The sequence below is a fragment of the Haliotis asinina genome, chromosome 4 (genome assembly GCF_037392515.1).
Source record: "Haliotis asinina isolate JCU_RB_2024 chromosome 4, JCU_Hal_asi_v2, whole genome shotgun sequence".
In the NCBI taxonomy this organism is placed as follows: Eukaryota; Metazoa; Mollusca; class Gastropoda; order Lepetellida; family Haliotidae; genus Haliotis; species Haliotis asinina.
The window spans coordinates 23,583,000-23,603,346 of NC_090283.1; the positions used below are offsets into that span (position 1 = coordinate 23,583,000).

The following is a 20,347-nucleotide window of genomic DNA, read 5'->3' on the forward strand; positions in this document are numbered from 1 at the left end:
GACTCCCACACAGCGTCCATTTCAGTAGCATGTCATGAAGAATACATTTTTTTTCTCCACGGAGTCCCTCTTTCCCACTGACTCCCACACAGCGTCCATTTCAGTAGCATGTCTTGAAGAATACATTTTTTTTTCTCCACGGAGTCCCTCCTTCCCACTGACTCCCACACAGCGTCCATTTCAGTAGCATGTCCTGAAGGATACATTTTTTTTCTCCACGGAGTCCCTCCTTCCCACTGACTCCCACACAGCGTCCATTTCAGTAGCATGTCTTGAAGGATACATTTTTTTTCTCCACGGAGTCCCTCCTTCCCACTGACTCCCACACAGCGTCCATTTCAGTAGCATGTCTTGAAGGACACATTTTTTTTTCTCCACGGAGTCCCTCCTTCCCACTGACTCCCACACAGCGTCCATTTCAGTAGCATGTCTTGAAGGATACATTTTTTTTCTCCACGGAGTCCCTCCTTCCCACTGACTCCCACACAGCGTCCATTTCAGTAGCATGTCTTGAAGGATATATGTTTTTTCTCCACGGAGTCCCTCCTTCCCACTGACTCCCACACAGCGTCCATTTCAGTAGCATGTCTTGAAGGATACATTTTTTTTCTCCACGGAGTCCCTCCTTCCCACTGACTCCCACACAGCGTCCATTTCAGTAGCATGTCTTGAAGGATATATTTTTTTTCTCCACGGAGTCCCTCCTTCCCACTGACTCCCACACAGCGTCCATTTCAGTAGCATGTCTTGAAGAATATATTTTTTTTCTCCACGGAGTCCCTCCTTCCCACTGACTCCCACACAGCGTCCATTTCAGTAGCATGTCTTGAAGGATATATGTTTTTTCACCACGGAGTCCCTCCTTCCCACTGACTCCCACACAGCGTCCATTTCAGTAGCATGTCCTGAAGGATACATTTTTTTTCTCCACGGAGTCCCTCCTTCCCACTGACTCCCACACAGCGTCCATTTCAGTAGCATGTCTTGAAGAATACATTTTTTTTTCTCCACGGAGTCCCTCTTTCCCACTGACTCCCACACAGCGTCCATTTCAGTAGCATGTCTTGAAGGATACATTTTTTTTTCTCCACGGAGTCCCTCCTTCCCACTGACTCCCACACAGCGTCCATTTCAGTAGCATGTCTTGAAGGATACATTTTTTCTCTCCACGGAGTCCCTCCTTCCCACTGACTCCCACACAGCGTCCATTTCAGTAGCATGTCATGAGGAATACATTTTTTTTCTCCATGGAGTCCCTCTTTCCCACTGACTTCCACACAGCGTCCATTTCAGTAGCATGTCTTGAAGGATACATTTTTTTTCTCCACGGAGTCCCTCCTTCCCACTGACTCCCACACAACGTCCATTTCAGTAGCATGTCTTGAAGGATATATTTTTTTTCTCCACGGAGTCCCTCCTTCCCACTGACTCCCACACAGCGTCCATTTCAGTAGCATGTCTTGAAGAATACATTTTTTTTCTCCACGGAGTCCCTCCTTCCCACTGACTCCCACACAGCGTCCATTTCAGTAGCATGTCTTGAAGAATACATTTTTTTTCTCCACGGAGTCCCTCCTTCCCACTGACTCCCACACAGCGTCCATTTCAGTAGCATGTCTTGAAGGATACATTTTTTCTCTCCACGGAGTCCCTCCTTCCCACTGACTCCCACACAGCGTCCATTTCAGTAGCATGTCATGAGGAATACATTTTTTTTCTCCATGGAGTCCCTCTTTCCCACTGACTCCCACACAGCGTCCATTTCAGTAGCATGTCTTGAAGGATACATTTTTTTTCTCCACGGAGTCCCTCCTTCCCACTGACTCCCACACAGCGTCCATTTCAGTAGCATGTCTTGAAGGATATATGTTTTTTCTCCACGGAGTCCCTCCTTCCCACTGACTCCCACACAGCGTCCATTTCAGTAGCATGTCCTGAAGGATACATTTTTTTTCTCCACGGAGTCCCTCCTTCCCACTGACTCCCACACAGCGTCCATTTCAGTAGCATGTCTTGAAGAATCCATTTTTTTTCTCCACGGACTCCCTCTTTCCCACTGACTCCCACACAGCGTCCATTTCAGTAGCATGTATTGAAGGATACATTTTTTTTTTCTCCACGGAGTCCCTCCTTCCAACTGACTCCCACACAGCGTCCATTTCAGTAGCATGTCTTGAAGGATACATTTTTTCTCTCCACGGAGTCCCTCCTTCCCACTGACTCCCACACAGCGTCCATTTCAGTAGCATGTCTTGAAGGATATATTTTTTTTCTCCACGGAGTCCCTCCTTCCCACTGACTCCCACACAGCGTCCATTTCAGTAGCATGTCTTGAAGGATATATTTTTTTTCTCCACGGAGTCCCTCCTTCCCACTGACTCCCACACAGCGTCCATTTCAGTAGCATGTCTTGAAGAATACATTTTTTTTCTCCACGGAGTCCCTCCTTCCCACTGACTCCCACACAGCGTCCATTTCAGTAGCATGTCTTGAAGGATATATTTTATTTTCTCCACGGAGTCCCTCCTTCCCACTGACTCCCACACAGCGTCCATTTCAGTAGCATGTCGTGAAGAATACATTTTTTTTTCTCCACAGAGTCCCTCTTTCCCACTGACTCCCACACAGCGTCCATTTCAGTAGCATGTCTTGAAGAATACATTTTTTTCTCCACGGAGTCCCTCCTTCCCACTGACTCCCACACAGCGTCCATTTCAGTAGCATGTCTTGAAGGATGTATTTTTTTTCTCCACGGAGTCCCTCCTTCCCACTGACTCCCACACAGCGTCCATTTCAGTAGCATGTCATGAAGAATACATTTTTTTTCTCCACGGAGTCCCTCCTTCCCACTGACTCCCACACAGCGTCCATTTCAGTAGCATGTCTTGAAGAATACATTTTTTTCTCCACGGAGTCCCTCCTTCCCGCTGACTCCCACACAGCGTCCATTTCAGTAGCATGTCTTGAAGGATACATTTTTTTTTCTCCACGGAGTCCCTCCTTCCCACTGACTCCCACACAGCGTCCATTTCAGTAGCATGTCTTGAAGGATACATTTTTTTTCTCCACGGAGTCCCTCCTTCCCACTGACTCCCACACAGCGTCCATTTCAGTAGCATGTCTTGAAGGATATATTTTTTTCTCCACGGAGTCCCTCCTTCCCACTGACTCCCACACAGCGTCCATTTCAGTAGCATGTCTTGAAGAATATATTTTTTTTCTCCACGGAGCCCCTCCTTCCCACTGACTCCCACACAGCGTCCATTTCAGTAGCATGTCTTGAAGGATATGTGTTTTTTTCTCCACGGAGTCCCTCCTTCCCACTGACTCCCACACAGCGTCCATTTCAGTAGCATGTCCTGAAGGATACATTTTTTTTCTCCACGGAGTCCCTCCTTCCCACTGACTCCCACACAGCGTCCATTTCAGTAGCATGTCTTGAAGAATACATTTTTTTTTCTCCACGGAGTCCCTCCTTCCCACTGACTCCCACACAGCGTCCATTTCAGTAGCATGTCTTGAAGGATACATTTTTTTTTCTCCACGGAGTCCCTCCTTCCAACTGACTCCCACACAGCGTCCATTTCAGTAGCATGTCTTGAAGGATACATTTTTTTTCTCCACGGAGTCCCTCCTTCCCACTGACTCCCACACAGCGTCCATTTCAGTAGCATGTCATGAAGAATACATTTTTTTTCTCCACGGAGTCCCTCCTTCCCACTGACTCCCACACAGCGTCCATTTCAGTAGCATGTCTTGAAGGACACATTTTTTTTCTCCACGGAGTCCCTCCTTCCCACTGACTCCCACACAGCGTCCATTTCAGTAGCATGTCTTGAAGGATACATTTTTTTTCTCCACGGAGTCCCTCCTTCCCACTGACTCCCACACAGCGTCCATTTCAGTAGGATGTCTTGAAGAATATATTTTTTTTCTCCACGGAGTCCCTCCTTCCCACTGACTCCCACACAGCGTCCATTTCAGTAGGATGTCGTGAAGGATATATGTTTTTTTCTCCACGGAGTCCCTCCTACCCACTGACTCCCACACAGCGTCCATTTCAGTAGCATGTGCTGAAGGATACATTTTTTTTCTCCACGGAGTCCCTCCTTCCCACTGACTCCCACACAGCGTCCATTTCAGTAGCATGTCTTGAAGAATACATTTTTTTTTCTCCACGGAGTCCCTCTTTCCCACTGACTCCCACACAGCGTCCATTTCAGTAGCATGTCTTGAAGGATACATTTTTTTTTCTCCACGGAGTCCCTCCTTCCAACTGACTCCCACACAGCGTCCATTTCAGTAGCATGTCTTGAAGGATACATTTTTTCTCTCCACGGAGTCCCTCCTTCCCACTGACTCCCACACAGCGTCCATTTCAGTAGCATGTCATGAGGAATACATTTTTTTTCTCCATGGAGTCCCTCTTTCCCACTGACTCCCACACAGCGTCCATTTCAGTAGCATGTCTTGAAGGATACATTTTTTTTCTCCACGGAGTCCCTCCTTCCCACTGACTCCCACACAGCGTCCATTTCAGTAGCATGTCTTGAAGGATGTATTTTTTTTCTCCACGGAGTCCCTCCTTCCCACTGACTCCCACACAGCGTCCATTTCAGTAGCATGTCTTGAAGAATACATTTTTTTTCTCCACGGAGTCCCTCCTTTCCACTGATTCCCACACAGCGTCCATTTCAGTAGCATGTCTTGAAGGATATATTTTATTTTCTCCACGGAGTCCCTCCTTCCCACTGACTCCCACACAGCGTCCATTTCAGTAGCATGTCGTGAAGAATACATTTTTTTTTCTCCACGGAGTCCCTCTTTCCCACTGACTCCCACACAGCGTCCATTTCAGTAGCATGTCTTGAAGGATACATTTTTTCTCTCCACGGAGTCCCTCCTTCCCACTGACTCCCACACAGCGTCCATTTCAGTAGCATGTCTTGAAGGATACATTTTTTCTCTCCACGGAGTCCCTCCTTCCCACTGACTCCCACACAGCGTCCATTTCAGTAGCATGTCTTGAAGGATATATTTTTTTTCTCCACGGAGTCCCTCCTTCCCACTGACTCCCACACAGCGTCCATTTCAGTAGCATGTCTTGAAGGATATATTTTTTTTCTCCACGGAGTCCCTCCTTCCCACTGACTCCCACACAGCGTCCATTTCAGTAGCATGTCTTGAAGAATACATTTTTTTTCTCCACGGAGTCCCTCCTTCCCACTGACTCCCACACAGCGTCCATTTCAGTAGCATGTCTTGAAGGATACATTTTATTTTCTCCACGGAGTCCCTCCTTCCCACTGACTCCCACACAGCGTCCATTTCAGTAGCATGTCGTGAAGAATACATTTTTTTTTCTCCACAGAGTCCCTCTTTCCCACTGACTCCCACACAGCGTCCATTTCAGTAGCATGTCTTGAAGAATACATTTTTTTCTCCACGGAGTCCCTCCTTCCCACTGACTCCCACACAGCGTCCATTTCAGTAGCATGTCTTGAAGGATGTATTTTTTTTCTCCACGGAGTCCCTCCTTCCCACTGACTCCCACACAGCGTCCATTTCAGTAGCATGTCATGAAGAATACATTTTTTTTCTCCACGGAGTCCCTCCTTCCCACTGACTCCCACACAGCGTCCATTTCAGTAGCATGTCTTGAAGAATACATTTTTTTCTCCACGGAGTCCCTCCTTCCCGCTGACTCCCACACAGCGTCCATTTCAGTAGCATGTCTTGAAGGATACATTTTTTTTTCTCCACGGAGTCCCTCCTTCCCACTGACTCCCACACAGCGTCCATTTCAGTAGCATGTCTTGAAGGATACATTTTTTTTCTCCACGGAGTCCCTCCTTCCCACTGACTCCCACACAGCGTCCATTTCAGTAGCATGTCTTGAAGGATATATTTTTTTCTCCACGGAGTCCCTCCTTCCCACTGACTCCCACACAGCGTCCATTTCAGTAGCATGTCTTGAAGAATATATTTTTTTTCTCCACGGAGCCCCTCCTTCCCACTGACTCCCACACAGCGTCCATTTCAGTAGCATGTCTTGAAGGATATGTGTTTTTTTCTCCACGGAGTCCCTCCTTCCCACTGACTCCCACACAGCGTCCATTTCAGTAGCATGTCCTGAAGGATACATTTTTTTTCTCCACGGAGTCCCTCCTTCCCACTGACTCCCACACAGCGTCCATTTCAGTAGCATGTCTTGAAGAATACATTTTTTTTTCTCCACGGAGTCCCTCCTTCCCACTGACTCCCACACAGCGTCCATTTCAGTAGCATGTCTTGAAGGATACATTTTTTTTTCTCCACGGAGTCCCTCCTTCCAACTGACTCCCACACAGCGTCCATTTCAGTAGCATGTCTTGAAGGATACATTTTTTTTCTCCACGGAGTCCCTCCTTCCCACTGACTCCCACACAGCGTCCATTTCAGTAGCATGTCATGAAGAATACATTTTTTTTCTCCACGGAGTCCCTCCTTCCCACTGACTCCCACACAGCGTCCATTTCAGTAGCATGTCTTGAAGGACACATTTTTTTTCTCCACGGAGTCCCTCCTTCCCACTGACTCCCACACAGCGTCCATTTCAGTAGCATGTCTTGAAGGATACATTTTTTTTCTCCACGGAGTCCCTCCTTCCCACTGACTCCCACACAGCGTCCATTTCAGTAGGATGTCTTGAAGAATATATTTTTTTTCTCCACGGAGTCCCTCCTTCCCACTGACTCCCACACAGCGTCCATTTCAGTAGGATGTCGTGAAGGATATATGTTTTTTTCTCCACGGAGTCCCTCCTACCCACTGACTCCCACACAGCGTCCATTTCAGTAGCATGTGCTGAAGGATACATTTTTTTTCTCCACGGAGTCCCTCCTTCCCACTGACTCCCACACAGCGTCCATTTCAGTAGCATGTCTTGAAGAATACATTTTTTTTTCTCCACGGAGTCCCTCTTTCCCACTGACTCCCACACAGCGTCCATTTCAGTAGCATGTCTTGAAGGATACATTTTTTTTTCTCCACGGAGTCCCTCCTTCCAACTGACTCCCACACAGCGTCCATTTCAGTAGCATGTCTTGAAGGATACATTTTTTCTCTCCACGGAGTCCCTCCTTCCCACTGACTCCCACACAGCGTCCATTTCAGTAGCATGTCATGAGGAATACATTTTTTTTCTCCATGGAGTCCCTCTTTCCCACTGACTCCCACACAGCGTCCATTTCAGTAGCATGTCTTGAAGGATACATTTTTTTTCTCCACGGAGTCCCTCCTTCCCACTGACTCCCACACAGCGTCCATTTCAGTAGCATGTCTTGAAGGATGTATTTTTTTTCTCCACGGAGTCCCTCCTTCCCACTGACTCCCACACAGCGTCCATTTCAGTAGCATGTCTTGAAGAATACATTTTTTTTCTCCACGGAGTCCCTCCTTTCCACTGATTCCCACACAGCGTCCATTTCAGTAGCATGTCTTGAAGGATATATTTTATTTTCTCCACGGAGTCCCTCCTTCCCACTGACTCCCACACAGCGTCCATTTCAGTAGCATGTCGTGAAGAATACATTTTTTTTTCTCCACGGAGTCCCTCTTTCCCACTGACTCCCACACAGCGTCCATTTCAGTAGCATGTCTTGAAGAATACATTTTTTTCTCCACGGAGTCCCTCCTTCCCACTGACTCCCACACAGCGTCCATTTCAGTAGCATGTCTTGAAGGATATATTTCTTTTTCTCCACGGAGTCCCTCCTTCCAACTGACTCCCACACAGCGTCCATTTCAGTAGCATGTCTTGAAGGATACATTTTTTTTTTCCACGGAGTCCCTCCTTCCCACTGACTCCCACACAGCGTCCATTTCAGTAGCATGTCTTGAAGGATATATTTTTTTTCTCCACGGAGTCCCTCCTTCCCACTGACTCCCACACAGCGTCCATTTCAGTAGCATGTCTTGAAGAATACATTTTTTTTCTCCACGGAGTCCCTCCTTCCCACTGACTCCCACACAGCGTCCATTTCAGTAGCATGTCTTGAAGGATATATTTTTTTTTCTCCACGGAGTCCCTCCTTCCCACTGACTCCCACACAGCGTCCATTTCAGTAGCATGTCTTGAAGAATACATTTTTTTTCTCCACGGAGTCCCTCCTTCCCACTGACTCCCACACAGCGTCCATTTCAGTAGCATGTCTTGAAGGATACATTTTTTTCTCCACGGAGTCCCTCCTTCCCACTGACTCCCACACAGCGTCCATTTCAGTAGCATGTCTTGAAGGATACATTTTTTTTTCTCCACGGAGTCCCTCCTTCCAACTGACTCCCACACAGCGTCCATTTCAGTAGCATGTCCTGAAGGATACATTTTTTTTCTCCACGGAGTCCCTCCTTCCCACTGACTCCCACACAGCGTCCATTTCAGTAGCATGTCTTGAAGGATACATTTTTTTTCTCCACGGAGTCCCTCCTTCCCACTGACTCCCACACAGCGTCCATTTCAGTAGCATGTCTTGAAGGATGTATTTTTTTTCTCCACGGAGTCCCTCCTTCCCACTGACTCCCACACAGCGTCCATTTCAGTAGCATGTCTTGAAGAATACATTTTTTTTCTCCACGGAGTCCCTCCTTCCCACTGACTCCCACACAGCGTCCATTTCAGTAGCATGTCTTGAAGGATATATTTTATTTTCTCCACGGAGTCCCTCCTTCCCACTGACTCCCACACAGCGTCCATTTCAGTAGCATGTCGTGAAGAATACATTTTTTTTTCTCCACGGAGTCCCTCTTTCCCACTGACTCCCACACAGCGTCCATTTCAGTAGCATGTCTTGAAGAATACATTTTTTTCTCCACGGAGTCCCTCCTTCCCACTGACTCCCACACAGCGTCCATTTCAGTAGCATGTCTTGAAGGATATATTTTTTTCTCCACGGAGTCCCTCCTTCCCACTGACTCCCACACAGCGTCCATTTCAGTAGCATGTCTTGAAGGATACATTTTTTTTCTCAAACCCAGTCCCAACTTCGTAACAGTACAATGTATCAAGGCTAATCATATACGGGTCTAGAGGCCCGAGATCAAGGCATCTGTTGCCTATTGGTGAAAGATTAGGTTGTTGGCTATATTAAGCTATTGTCGCCTAGATAATGTTACAAAGGATATGAAAACGAGGCTGGGCTCACACTGTGTCAGGTGATGGTTTATATAAGTGGGAAGTATTTATCGTAAGTCACTGTCACATCACGTTATTGCAATTAGCTGCCCGATCTATGACGTAAATTGGTTATTGTACCGAGTGAATTTTTGTTGAGAAGAGTGATTGAGTTTAGTTTTATGACGCTTTGAGCAACATTCCAGTAACATCACGGCTGGAGACACCAGAAATAGGCTTCACACATTGCACCCAAAGTGGAGAATCGAACGCGGTTCTTTGGCGTGACGAGCGGACGCTTTAACTCCACCTCCCCGTTTGTTGCCTTGATCCAAGTGGCATACGACGGTGGTATTTAAATAGAAAAGACAATCAAATGATAGATTATACAACTTGTTAACAAAATGTGTAAGAAATCCCCACAGAACCAGCAAAATATAACACTGACAACTTTTAGATATTCAATACTTTTATATTCAGCAAACAAAGGCAAAAATATACAGATTCACAAGAGAGGTTTCACTTACAATGCAAATGAGTCAAATCTACAGTAATATGTCACAAATATAATGTCGACTCAACGTAGTCTTGATGTGAGAGTGAGAAACAATTATGCTGAATGTAACACAGCGAGCGGCCAGGCAGAGGTTATGTAGATCAAGCCTTGACGGAGATGCTGGCAGATATGTACTCCAGTAGTCTGTGTGTATTCCGTGTATCTCCGTGTCCAACAACACGGCAACTAGCATTTATATATACAGTCAATAATTCCTGAACGTTTACCGTAGAATGTTCCAGAAGTCTCCCGGAAATACGCAAGTAATCAAAGCATAAGGTCAAGGGGATGTAACTCTAAAGCACTTCCTGAAATCCTGCTGCCAAAATACTAAAAGTACCGAACATTTGTGATATGAAATGTGATCTATCATAATTATTATTCAAAACAATAAACGTTGTGACCCAATAATAATAATAATTACTAAATTAATAATACAATTTACAGAAAATAGACTCGCGTAACAAACTGAACTTTCGACTGTAACCACACATGCACGAACGCGCGCGCGCACACGCTCACGAGCACGCAACCATACTGATTACCTGTATATCAACAAGGTGGTTTCACCTTTAGTAGTCAAATAGTAGCGATCTCCAAAATAAAATAAAACGATATTTAGTACTTTTAATATGGCTGTATGATGACTAAGTTATATGCTTCTCCATCGAGTAATTTAGAGTATGATGCACGCCTTTTCCTGGAAGTGTTACCCCTACCTTCACTGCTGACTCTGCTATAGTCCGTTTGGCTCAAAAGCTGACCGATGAATGACACGCTGTGAGTGAGTGAGTGAGTGCAACGTAACTCGAAAACGAATACGGATAACATACTGAATGACACGCTGATCATAATCAGAACATTATACCATGTGAGTGGGTGAGTTTAGTTTTACGCCGCACTCAGCAATATTCCAGCCATATGGCGGCGGTCTGTAAATAATCGAGTCTATACCATTCAATCCACTGATAAACAACATGAGCATCGATCTGCGCAATTGGGAACCGATGACATGTGCCAACTAAGTCAGCAAACCTGACCACCTGATCCCGTTAGTCGCATCTTACAACAAGCATAGTCGCCTTTTATGGCAGGCATGGGTTGCTGAAGGCCTATTCTACCCAGGGACCTTCACGGGTAATATCATCTGAGGTTTTTGCAGAATATTTTACTTAATAATAATAAAGTTGTTTAACAAACCATCATTAATATATTGACACAGTTCATTGTTATTACAAGGGAGGTGTCCAGAGAAAGGCACAGCCAGGTGTTGGGAAGCACGTGCAAGTGTCGAGAAGGTTATATATTCATTAACCTCTGCTGTTATGTCTTTTTGCAATCTCGCTTTCATTTGGAAGATCGCCTCTGTCTACATGACGCGGAAACAAATCGCATCTGCTTCTCGACTGGATTTTTAAAATCAGTAAACCTAGCTTCAGACTGATATAAAAATTGTTAATTATGTTGAAGTTGATCGTACAAAAGATTAGTTTAATTAATTAATTAGTTTAAAAATAGTTTAAACAAAGCAGTCAAAATCGGTGAAATAAATGTGTACATGATGAACTCAAAAACCGCCAATCGAAGGGTTTTCGAACTCGGGGCATAGCATGCGTCCGGCGCGTCACATTATGTCATACGATTGCTTGCGACACAGCTTCTCGGTGTGAAGTTTGGCGGTTACCGTGACAACGGGTAACATATATTCCAGTTGTCATCCTTCTGGAGAGGTGACAATATAAGTTGTTCACTGGTCACGGGGGGACCATGAGTTACCCTCGATTTTTGTTAATGTTCCCTGAGCCTGGAGGGACCAGTGAACAACGTATTTATCTTACCGAACACCGAAGCATGGGTACAGGATCGTACACTTCAGCCAACGTGTGCAAATCAAACGATTCGAATCTTACATCTTGCTGTTTTTCCCGCAGGTATTGTCTTAGTAAAGTCACCGCTGTGTAATCCCCCTTCTTAAAGATCACATGCACTCTAGTAGGGTACAAATACAAAATCACTTGCTGACATCGCTATAAATGAAACCCCGCCATTAAAACTACTCATTTCGACCTTTAAGTAACTTAAATCGACCTTTCTGTCAACAGTGCACAATTCTCAGCCGCAGACGAAATTTCAACCAATCAGAGCGTCGCGTCTCCGTGACGTAATTGTACATTTGAACGTTTTATCATAATATATCTATTGGAAAGAGCTTAAAATGTTTCATCGCCAGATTTTGAGGGCGAGACACGAAAACAAATTTAGACTTCTCCCTCATATCGATTTCCATTCGTAAGACATCGGTTATTTCCGTGCATTATGTGTCATTTACTGTTATTGAGATAAAAAATTACACTACCACGAAGTACAGAATGAGTTGCTATTGGCAGCGGGGTGTATCGCAATGCGCCTGCTTATAGAAGGGGTGCATCGAAAATAATAGAAGAGCCCTCAGATAATCAGATAGCGACCATTATGTGCGAGGGAAGATACGGACCAATGAAACTGAAAGTATTTTGCATGAAGGTAAGATGAATGTATTATCTAAACCAAAAGTTGCCTCGTCTATTTTTTTATGTCAGTTTACATTTAAGCAACCATTTCGTGAAAGCCATCCACAGTTGGACTGATTGTACCACCTTAACCAGTAAATATGATTCAGGTCACGTATAACGCGGACCCAAGTGTCTTGATGTAATGGAAGCCGTAGCATATGTGTGAGCCAACGTGGATGAACGCCAGCGAAACACCAACATGACACTCCCACAAGGATTACTGTCGGCGAAGTCTCACATGTGTTGCGAAGAACACTGACGCCCCCGAACATCATGTAGTAACGCATGTGTTACTCGACTTGTATCATTTGTAAATTAATGCAGTCTCTGACCCATCTGTCGTTCTTTCTCCCATCTCCCATTGCCTCTGTCGCAATTTAATTTAAAGAGTTGAACTGGTAAAGTTTCAAACCTACTTCATGCAATATTACGGCTGGAGACGATCCAGAATGACCTTACAATTGTACCCATGGGGGATATAATGGTTTAACATTTTCTTTTTTTTCTGATAAACTGAAATACAGTATAAAGATCAATATTATTTAGAAGCATGATATAAGTTAACTGGTTGACATGTTAACGTTTGATGCTTGATTACACACACAAAAAAGCAAAAAAACCATCCAGTTGTACAAGATTCATCTCTAAAACGTCAAGAAGCCTATGGTAATAGTATTAGCATTGTATCAACGGCCATTTTAAAAATACGCTTAATGTTATACAGATCTGAGAGGAACTGCAATAGCTGCGAAACAGACCGATCTTTTCACACGTTTTTTAAGTGAAAATGTGCATTACTGAATAGAGATAAGTATACATATACAAATCTACTAAACACAATTGTTAGAATCTGAAAAGGCGTGGTTGCCAGTTCAGATGAACATTTACACAAAGCTCGATCCTGAACGCCGCGAGCGCCCGCAAACCATCCACACTGCTGCTTCGCCAGGCGAACCAAGATGGCGACCACGCATGTTATTCGACAATGAAAAATAAGAAAAACAGGATTTATGGGTTTCAGCTTCTTTACGGTGAATAACATGACGTTTCATAACGTATACTTTCTCCTGCATCAGGTGCCATAATGTCATTCGTCACCACTCGCCCCTATCAGTAACCTCCAACAAGAAGACAAGGTACTCGGTTGGCCCGGAATAACACGAGTTGATCGCGAATGGTTTAATCTAACCAAGCGCCCGCGTACGTTCAGGACCGATGCGAGTCTTCGCGGGAGACAATAGCCTCCACGATAGTGAGATATAGAGAGCAACAATATCTTATTTTTTAAATGCATTAAACATGTGATTCAGTAGCTTAGAAGGCCTTTAAAGCCGTTTGTGATGGTAGTGGACAAGAGCTTCTTAAAGATGGACAAATTGGGAATTCTAGGTATACCGTGTTCAGAGACTGACGTCGCAGTTAGCGAAAAGCTTCATATCTGAACAAGTAGTGAAACGCCTCGTCTCCAACAGCGTTTGATAAAGTGTCACAACACCAACAGTGGCTCGTGACAACGTATTACAGATGACCTTCACCCCGGAGTGAAGGTCATCTTATCACGTTACACACTAACATGATTAACCCTTGGTGTATATTAACTGTATATGATAGGACACAATAGGCGTGCTTCTGAGGTAGGCTGTTCAGTTAAGGTGATTGATGAGAAAGATGAAGACTTTTACAGTTATTTCACTACTTTGCGCCCTATCAGGAGTGTTTGGTTATCACGTTACGAAGTTCCGGTCTTACGATGACAATACAAAAGATGCGTACGACATCATGGATATTCTTATGCGTCCACGGACACCGGACAGATACCTGCCACAGTCGTATTTCCAGAAATATGTGAGTTACGAAATGTGCAAAACGCGTTATCATTTTAAAAAAATGTAAATTCACTCATTCACTTCGTCGTCTCAAATTCGATTTCCTACGACCGTTAAACATAAAAAGTGTTGGGGTCATATGCACAAAACGTTGATAACAAAACGTGAAGTCATTAACTGACAAGTCCATAGGTCCGGCTCGGTAGTCCAGTGGTGAGTTTTCGCTCCTCATGCTTGGATCTGGGTTCGGGTCTACATATGCGTATCATCAATATAATATAACCCCATTCACTGAACCACGTGACTGAGAGTCGAGTATCACCTGCGTTTTGAAACTTAAGAACGTCGTTTTTTTTTTTGGGGGGGGGGGGGTTGTGTTATTTTGTTTCTTTTTTTCTAATTTTATATAGTGTTGTTTTAGGGTGGAGGTCGCAGTTCACGTCTGACGGCGTTCTCTTACAAAAACTGCGGTGACCCCACAACGGAGACAGCGAAACTTCTTGCTCTACAAATTACTCCTGACCCTATTGTGCTTCCGGGTAATGTGCAATTGGCCTTCAACGTGCAGAACCTGAAAACAGCTCAGTCACCCATACAGGTATGCCTTTCTGTGTTTGCATGCATCAGCGGCTAAAGCGTCCACTCGCCACATGAAAGACCTGGGTTCGATTCCTCGCATGTATATAACTTGTGAAGCCCGTTTCTTGTGTGCTTTGATATTTCTGGCATATTGTTAAAAGCAGTATAGAACAAAACGCACGCACTCCACATTGAATATGTACTGCTTTGAGGCAGACTGTGACGTCATAATCAATTTAAATCACTGAATTCTCTGCTTCTGAAATGCTGTTATTTATACCTTTAACATTATACGTTGTATATTTCCCTTGAGGTTAATACGGTCCGATGTACACCTCTTTGTAGCTGTGTTATCCGAACCGGTATCTCTCTTCCAGTTATCACAATACTGATTCTGTTTGTTGTGAAACTTTCACAGGTATCACACGAACGATCAATGTATGCAATATTACTAGCGACATTGCTGTTTCTTTAGGTCATGAGTTCTACGAATGTTTTGACCTCCCCTCGTAACACGAGTTTCAACTTATTATGACGCCGCAGTCAGCAATATTCTAGCTGTATAGCGATTGTCTGTAAATAATCGTGTTTGGACCAAAGTATCCATTGATCAACACCAGGAGCATCGATCTACTCAACTAGGATACGATGACATGTGTTAGCCAAGTCATCGAGTCTGACCACTGGTCCCGTTTGTCTCTTCTTACGACAAGCATGGGTTGCTGAAGACCAATTCTAACCCGGATCTTCATGGGTGGATAGACTTGGAGAAAAAACAGCTTTCACGCTACTGGTACTTCATTATTGGCTGCTATGTTACATTATTAATTGTCCATTTAACTTTGGATTGGTGATGCAGACTGCAGAGAGTTTTTAACTTTGTGAAGGACACGAGTATCGGCTTTTCAAGGATTGTAATCACGGCCAAACTGGAATTTGAACCCAATGTCGGTAGATTCTTTGCGAAATTAGCCCTGTGGGTTGCACTGGTTAAACGAACCATATATCAAATTCCGTCTAAGTCGTTGACAACTTGTTTGTTTGTTTGTTTGTTTGTTTCCCCAAGGCATTCTCTGGATTCGGATTCTAACCACCATCTTCACACTTTTGCACTGAGTGAGACAACCACTCTTTTTTTTCCGTAGGCTGACGTGACATTAAAAAAGAAGATCCTGTCCCTATGGGTGGAAATTCCTTGCATTGAAAATGTGGGGTCCTGCAGCTACTCTGACTTCTGTGAGGTTCTTGCGCCAGTCCAGTGTCCGCCAGCCTTCACCGAGAACAACATTCCCTGCCAGTGCCCTTTTCCTGCGGTGAGTCCACGTTGTAAATATACTCAACAGCAAATGAAACGCAAGTCTGTTTTTGCCGCAGTTTTTTTTAAAAATAGAAGACATGAACATGAACGCTTACTTTGAGAGATTTCATTTTTTGCGTTTCTTTTGTTATCAGTATATATTACTAAACATCAATTAACCGTTCCAACCGTCCTGATTATGTCACAAAACATCCATTAACCATCAAACCCGTGTCCTGAATATATACTAAAACACCAACTGACCATTCCAACTCGTGTCCTGAGTATGTCCTAAAACATGCACTAATCTGTCCAAATCGTGTCCTTCTCGCTCCTGTGGGTATATCTAGACGTCTGTGTCTACGTCAAACACAAATGAACACTTCCAGGTCCTCTTAGTCCCTTGGCCTGACTGGCCCTACTGGTAATTACCATTCCAACTCGTGTCCTGAGTATGTCCTAAAACATGCACTAATCTGTCCAAATCGTGTCCTTCTCGCTCCTGTGGGTATATCTAGACGTCTGTGTCCACGTCAAACACAAATGAACACTTCCAGGTCCTCTTAGTCCCTTGGCCTGACTGGCCCTACTGGTAATTGCCGTGTCCAGTTACACTGTCCGCTAACAAGCGAGGAACATTTCAGTGTACCCCGCTTGCAACTCATTTGGCACTTTGAGTTAGCATTTGTTTCATCTAGAATAACACTGACACACGTGTTATGTACAATTAGTAATTAGTAATTTGTTCGGTGAGATAAATACTTTGTTCAAGGATCCCTGGGGTCCCATGGGTTGATTTACCTTACCCTCAACCTCGATGTTTGTTTATGTTCCCTGAGCCCATGCTGCCCAATAGGTTGGAGTCACTAGTACGAGGTTAGCGTGACGTCACAAAGAGTTGTTGCAATAACAGATAACGATGATGAAACAAGAGGGACAAAGTTTAGTAGCCGTTTAATCTTGATTGGCGTTGATTAAACCCGATATATTCAACTTGTCCATAATGTTATGTACCTGCTTGATAACGATGTTTGCATCCACACCGTCGCACCGATTACAATAAGGAACTTATCGCTCCATCAATATTGTTCCTGTTCATCATAACAGCTTCTAAATGTCACGTAAAAATCATCAAAGGCAATGACAAGCAGGTCAAAATTTCTTGACATATTGCATTTTTCTAACGATTACCAATAACATTGGTCTCCATCACACCGCAGGTCCTTTTGTTCCACCTAGTCTTATTAAACCAGGTGCAGACAGGGTATCCTGCATCTGTAGAGTTAAAAATGCATATGAAATTGCAGCGACGTATATTCGCGATAAAATTATTCTTGATGAGGTTGAAGATTAGGACGTTCTGTCTCTGTTCTGGCGTATAAATCGGAGGAATATGTCTTAATTTACGTAGAAGAGAAATTTAGGCATAATAATGAATAAGTTTCAGAAAGTATTATCTGGAAACTGGGAAGAATTGCTTCAGGGACTGTAAATTCTTGCTTCAAAGTTATACTTAGGAACACTCCGTTATTTATGAAGATTTGCCATGACGTGTTAATATTGTGTGTGTTCGTCTGTGGAAATACATTCACATGGGCATTTAATCTTCTTGCAAAATAGAGGCTTGGCTTTGTGTAGACAATGCCAATTAGAAAGTGATGGATTGGTGTGGCAATATCGATATGGCAGTGTGTATTCATAGGTTTCGGTCGAGGCAGCCGTGCCGACTTACACTTGTCAGAGGAGTATGCAAAGTCTGTGATCTAGATGCATGTCGTCCGACTTCCATTTTTAGAAGCATTGTTGTGAAAGTGTAATCGGAAGTATAAAATGGGTTAGGCTTGAGGCTGGCTGACCCCATTCTTGCACTTGACATGTACTCTTCAGAAAAAGTTGGGGTACCTAAACATTGAATTCTAGTAGAAAGAAAACCCACTGAAGGACGTTACAATGACATACATCTTGTGTATGCAGCATCATTTCACATTATCACCACATGTAAACACAATGCATAGGAAGCACGTGCACAACATGGGAGCCTGCTACATGGGGTGTCATTATGAATCTTGACGTTTTTCAGGCAGGTCGATAAATCACTGTAGACCATTTTCTTCTGCTAATCTTCTTGCATCTGTGCACGGTCAGGGTTTTCAGGGTGAAATCACACACTACTGACTGAAAATTGTAAACCTGAAATTTTCATGTCATACTCCAGTCACCTAACAAGGGGGATAACTGAACGAACAGCTTTGCTTTGAATGAAATCCATGTGATGATGCATTCTCAAAACATCCATATTCAACATTGATTCAATCCCATATATCTCCCAATTTCGACAACCGTACATTGAGAGTACAGTTCCCCTACTTTTTCTAAAAAGTATATAACTGGACACTTACTTAAAGCGGCGTAAAAGCATACTCACTCATTCAGCTGGACACCTCCATTTCAGGGCAACTACACACTCCCAAGTACCCAGTTTGAGATCAGCTTATCGAACATTCCGACCGGGGACTACTCAGGACAGATTGACCTAAAGATGGGCTCGGACCCTATTGCCTGTTACGAAGTGGAGATTACACTTGGTTAATTCGAAATATTGTACATGGCTGTCAAATCAAGACATTAAAGTTCAGCTTTTCGCTCATTATTCTTTGGTACTTGTTGTTTTTTGTGTGTCATTGAAAGTGGACTTGATGATCAAACTGACCTGAATTCAGACTATAGCTCTACTTCGATATGTCGAATGTACGGATGTCTCGAGGAAAAGTGTGCTTCCTGTGTATTCCTTTCATATTCGTCATTTTTGGCTGTGTCTAACATCAGATAAATGGAAGAATTAAAGTATGTTCCTGTAACTTCGACTTATCGGTGTTTGCATTCGACTTTTGCTAAAACAGGTGTTGCATTGCGCTGTTTATTACTCGCTTGTGCCTATATTACACTGTGTGTTCGTTATTTCCATATTAAATGTTGGTATTTCCAGAGCGAGACCGAGGGATATGCCGATATTTAGGCAGGATTGCTGGAAACATTCTATGATATGTGCACGAATATAATCCTCTATTTATTACAAACGATTTCAAATTAAGAAACAATATCCCTAAACTACTTTCAAATTAAGAAAAATTATCCCTAAACTATTTTCAAACATAGGCTGGCTATCTACCGTTGCCGCATGTAGAACGCAACGTCACTGAAGAAACGTGACGTCATAGCATTGCATTCTAAACGACCTCCCATGTAATACCATTCTTATGGAACGAGTTTGATAATAAATCATTAAGTTGTTTACCATCCTCTACATGAATCTGTTTAACTGTCCTGTCGTAGATTCGGAGAGCGGTTAAATTCATTCTGTCTTGAAAGGTGCAATTATTGCCACATCGCCTAAAATATCCAATAATGTTTCTGGCAAAGATTGGGATTTGTTTCATTAGATATGTAAATAACATTTATGAAAGAAAACCTCAGCTGCGTTAAATCAGAAAGCAGAAACAGCAATATACTAGCTACATGGTGTGTCTGCAAAATAATCCAATCTGGATCAGACAATCCAGTGATCAACAGTATAGGCATCCATCTACACAATTAGGAACCTGATGATTTGTGTCAACCACCCGATCCCGATAATCGCCTAGTCGCCTTTCATTGCTGAAGACCTATTAAACCGTGGATCTTCACGGGTCGACTGAGAAAGAAAGAGAACAAATTAGAGTAACGTTAATGCATATATTCTAAAACAACCCTGTGTTATAGGCCGAACACAAGTTCAATGTAAGGGACATGACGAAGACTCCAAGAGTTACCGCCCTTGAATGATTTTCATTTTGATTGCATAACTGCCGACTTCAAACATTCAAGTCGCAGCAAGATGAGTGAGGTCAAAGGCGGGTGCAGAGAGGTGTGGAGTGGGATAGGGTGCAGGGGTGGTCGGAAATTTCCGGGACACGATCCGTGACGAATAAATGTATCCATGTTTCGCAAGAACGAAACATTACTAACATTCTCTGCTTCCTTTTCTAATGAAGACAAGTTAACCAGCTGTTTGTGCCTCTTGACCTTCCGGGTCATGCACACGTGGAGTAGCTCGGGTTACGCTGAACAAAATGCAGGCCCAGTACCTGTTGTGGGACCGAATTGTTAACACCATGTTTCCTGACAAAATATTAAGCAACAAGGATGACATGTTAAAGGTAAATATTCAAAAAGTGCCTAACCTTTAGTGACTGTTAAATTGATTTATCTGATAACATTGACAACATCGCCCGAACACAGCCGCCCTCAGAAACAACATGCAAAATGTGTGGCATGAATGTGCTCCATTCTACACGTATACACCTTGATCGGTGCAGACCTATCATTCCTCTGATACAACAACCCTGT

At 43.7% G+C, this 20,347-nt stretch overlaps 1 protein-coding gene across 1 annotated transcript; it reads left to right on the top strand.

The window, feature by feature from the left end:
- Positions 1-13,838: 13,838 nt before the first annotated feature.
- On the top strand, positions 13,839-18,611 carry LOC137282365 (ganglioside GM2 activator-like). The gene is made up of 4 exons (XM_067814109.1): positions 13,839-14,104; positions 14,507-14,683; positions 15,810-15,977; positions 18,414-18,611. The coding sequence occupies exons 1-4, from the start codon at positions 13,919-13,921 to the stop codon at positions 18,549-18,551; spliced, it is 669 nt and encodes a 222-aa protein (XP_067670210.1). The 5' UTR covers positions 13,839-13,918; the 3' UTR covers positions 18,552-18,611.
- Positions 18,612-20,347: the final 1,736 nt, after the last annotated feature.

Excerpts from the sequence above, each read along its gene's own strand:
- LOC137282365 (XM_067814109.1), top strand. The coding sequence starts at position 13,919 with ATGAGAAAGATGAAGACTTTTACAGTTATTTCACTACTTTGCGCCCTA. Across the intron at positions 14,105-14,506 it reads AGTCGTATTTCCAGAAATAT|GGTGGAGGTCGCAGTTCACG; the intron begins GTGAGTTACGAA and ends GTGTTGTTTTAG. Across the intron at positions 15,978-18,413 it reads GCCAGTGCCCTTTTCCTGCG|GGCAACTACACACTCCCAAG; the intron begins GTGAGTCCACGT and ends CCTCCATTTCAG.